This window comes from Anastrepha ludens, chromosome X (assembly GCF_028408465.1).
Source record: "Anastrepha ludens isolate Willacy chromosome X, idAnaLude1.1, whole genome shotgun sequence".
NCBI lineage: Eukaryota > Metazoa > Arthropoda > Insecta > Diptera > Tephritidae > Anastrepha > Anastrepha ludens.
This window is the reverse complement of record NC_071503.1, coordinates 46,671,987-46,675,876: the sequence shown is the minus strand read 5'-3', so window position 1 is coordinate 46,675,876 and position 3,890 is coordinate 46,671,987. Positions and strand designations below refer to the sequence as shown.

At 33.8% G+C, this 3,890-nt stretch overlaps 1 protein-coding gene across 1 annotated transcript; it reads left to right on the top strand.

The window, feature by feature from the left end:
* Positions 1-435: 435 nt before the first annotated feature.
* On the top strand, positions 436-1,060 carry LOC128869189 (uncharacterized). Its single transcript, XM_054111700.1, has 2 exons — positions 436-811; positions 883-1,060. Exons 1-2 carry the CDS (start codon positions 490-492, stop codon positions 942-944), a joined length of 384 nt encoding a protein of 127 aa, XP_053967675.1. The 5' UTR covers positions 436-489; the 3' UTR covers positions 945-1,060.
* The last annotated feature ends 2,830 nt before the right edge of the window (positions 1,061-3,890 follow it).

Sequence of the window (3,890 nt, the reverse complement as noted above, 5' to 3'; positions counted from 1 at the left end):
AATTATTTTTCATTTTTCAATTTTTTTGAGCTTAAAAAAAAAGAAGTTCTTGGCGTTATTTGTTTGCAATAATTTTGGTTTCGTAAAGGTAGGTAGTTTAATTTTCAGTATATAGGTATATCAAGTTTTATCAAAAATATAAAAAAAGTGATGCGTTGAGAAACTTTTGAGAGGTCCGCCTGTGGGCGGATGTGCCGGTTTACGTCATAAAAAGTGTCCCCTTTATTGCGTCATACATTTTTGTTCAACAATTTGAAAAAAGTGCACAATTGATTTTTTTTTTATAGAAGAAACATGGATTTGGGCAAGAGAATCAATCTTAGCCGTTGTTCCGATGAAGAAGTTATCGAATTGATGGAGTCTATTGAATCTGATGAATCAGAAACAGAAGATGATAACAGTAGTGATGATTGTTATGACGATCCAGATTATGAAATTGATGAAATAAGCGCGGAAGATGAAGAATTGATAGAGCAAGCGGTTAGTGAAATGGAAAATGATTCCATCAATTTTTCATTGAACATGAGTCAAATTGACCTTGATCAGTCGAATAAAACAGTAGCAATACCACATGTGTTGCAATTGCCGACAGTGTATGATTTTTTGCCGTCAACATCAACCGAATCAACCACACAATCATCGATACAACGGCGTTCAACAACGCCATTGCCAACACAACAAGATTTTGCGCTGCCAACAACATCAACCGCATCCCAATTCAAGCCACCGAAACGACCACGCTCACCATTGCCTTCGTTTGAATTATCCGGCCCAACAGCGACACCGTCTACTGGTGGTTTTACTGGTGAAGGTATATACAATATTTGTTGTGAATTTAATTTTTTTACAAAATCAATATTTCATGATCTATATTATTCATAGGCGTTGAATCAATTCAAAAAGACTCAAAACAGTTCTCAAATATTTTGTGGCGAAAATGTTGATATCTCAACTGTGTTGTGGAAAGATAACAAGTCGGTTCGTTTAGTATCAACTTATGTTGGCGTAAATGATTTTCAAAGAAACAATCCGAATGTACAACCAGCAAAAGCTGCACGATATGATCGATCAAAAAAAAATGTATCGAAGTTGACAGTCCGAAAATTATTCGTCAGTATAATAGCCACATGAGCGGTGTTGATTTAATGGATGGCTTAATGGGCCGCTACCATTACATTCCATCGACATTGAACCACTATCACCACTACCAGGTAGTTCGGCTCATGGTAGAAAGCCGAAACATCCAACTGAAGATTTACGATATGATGGACAGGATCATTTCCCACGGTGGTTGCCGAAGAGCGGTGGAAAAATCAGAAAATCAATGTGTTTGCACAAAATGCCATTTGCATTTGTGTTGTTCAACCAACAAAAATTGTTTTACCGAATATCACCAACAAGAATAATCATATTGTTTGATTTTATAATTTTTTTCATTTATGACTATCATTATAAACTTATTTTTTATCATTATATTTTATTATTTTCAATAAAAGAAAAATTTTATAATATGTTCCATAAAAAAATCTTTGTAACACATTTTTTGACTTAAACCGGCACATCCGCCCTGAGGCGGACTTTAGATTTTTTTACCTGAGAGGTCATAAAATATGGGTAAATGCGCGGGGATGATTTTTTTGTTTTATTTAGTCATAAAAGAACTTAGAAAAAATTCCCGACCGTTTCTGTCGGCGATTTCAATTTGGCCGGTTAGAGGGTTAAGCAGTGGAATATAGTGGCGACTGATTTTAAAATAACTGCCGCTCGTGATCGACCTAGCAGTATTCCATATGACGAATTTCTTAAATTGCACGAAGATCGGTGAAAAAACCTGGCTTATTGTTGTGATATTGATTCGATGTTTGAAAAATTGGTTACCCTCATATTTCAGAGGAATGGCGACTTTTCATCGATGCATCGGTCAACAGCCTTAAAGTAGTGCTGCTTCATATCGGTACCAAACATCCAGCTGTCCCGATCGCATATGCCACCAAACTCAAAGAAACACACGAAGGCATGGAATTAATATTACAGCTGATAAAATACCAAGAGCATAATTGGAAAATATGCTGCGATCTAAAAGTGGTCGGATTACTCATGGGTGTTAAGCGTGGATTTCCAACCCACCAGTGCTTTTTGTGTACACTGAATTTAAGTGGAAGCCGCGAACATGCTACAAAATAGGCGTAGAAAGTATAGAAAATCTACCATTAGTGCAGCCATCTCAAATCATTTTGCCATCACTACACATTAAGCTCGGTGTCGTATCAAATTTTGTTAAAAAACTGGATCGTGAGGGCGAAGCGCTTGCAAGTCTGCGCAATATTTTTCCGAAACTGAGCGGCGCAAAGATTAATGCAGGTATTTTTTTTACGAAGGCTTTTAGTAACTTTATTTTTTTAATGATGTGTATAATTTAAGATGTTTTCAGTGGTCCGCAGATACAAAAATAGTTGCAAGTTATGAATTTTCATCAAAATTGAATGCTATCGAACAACGTGCATGGAAAGGCACAGTTGCCGTTATTGAGCAGTTTCTTGGCAACAAACGAGCTGACAATTATAAAAATATTCTTGCAGAAATGATTTCGGCATATGGCGAAATGGGCATACTAATGTCGCTAAAGATCCATTTCCTTCACAATCATTTAGATTGTTTCTTGGTGATTTAGGAGCTTGTAGGGATGAACATGGCGAAAGGTTCCATCAGGACATTGCGGCTATTGAAAAGCGCTTTAAAAGACAAGACATTACGCATATGCTTGGCGAATACTGTTGGTCTATTTGTCGCGATACTGACAGAAATGCTCACAAACGCAAAAATTAAAGGCCTAAGTTTCTTTAAAAGCATTAAAATTTTAAATTAACAATTTTTAGTTTTAATATTATATAATAAAATTAAAAAAAAAAATCGGGGTTTTATATCTCTATTGTAAAGCGGAGTGAAATACCTTTCTTTTGATACCCACATCGGCATATCTCATGGAATTTTTTTTTAATTTCGAACAGGTGGCAACCCTGTGAAACATTGCCAGTGGCAACACCTAGGTGAAAAGTCTAGAAATGTGATACACTATCTGTGTGACGTGTACATGAAAATCGCCGATACACGTGCATTTTAATTTTGTATCCCCTTTGCGAAAAAGTATATTTCGTCCCCTTAGTATAACAATAGCCTATGTGCTCATAGGCTATTATTTTTTTATTGAATTTTTGGATTCTCCATCGTCGATTTTATATGTGGTCAAAATTTTGTCAAACTCTAGTTCCACAAAGTGGGTCAAAACGTCAGTCAAAAATAATAAATATTTACAGACATAACGAGATTTGAGTGAGAGCTCTACTTTCGACAAACAGTTTGAAGTTCATTTTCTCAAAACATCAAAAAATGTATAGGCTATTTTAATACTAAGGGGACGATTTGGTTCATAGGACAGAATGTGTGTAACGCGGTGTTATTAGAAAACCCTTCATTATTTTAATTTAAACTTTTTTATTTCTATTTCTTTTTATTTTTTGTTGTTGTTTTTATTAAACAAATCTTCGTTATTTTCACTTAAATTTTTTTTAATAAAAAATTTTTTTTTAAATATATATTCCAAGTGTTCCTGAAGGTGACTTCCGATTAAAGTATTTTATTACAATATATTTTTATATTATTTAAATTTTACCTTTTTTCATTTTATTAATTCAATCAATTAATCAAGTTTTTTTCATTTTTTTAATATATAATATATATTTTTAAATTTATTTATACATATTTTATTTTTCTTAAACTTATTCTTATTAATTTTTTAATTTAATTTTTTTTAGTTTTAAATCGACCAGGCGTTCCTGAAGGTTGTATAATAGTTGAAACTGTTCAGCGCCTCTGCGACTAAAAGAATATTG

Excerpts from the sequence above, each read along its gene's own strand:
- LOC128869189 (XM_054111700.1), top strand. The coding sequence starts at position 490 with ATGGAAAATGATTCCATCAATTTTTCATTGAACATGAGTCAAATTGAC. Across the intron at positions 812-882 it reads TGGTGGTTTTACTGGTGAAG|GCGTTGAATCAATTCAAAAA; the intron begins GTATATACAATA and ends TATTATTCATAG.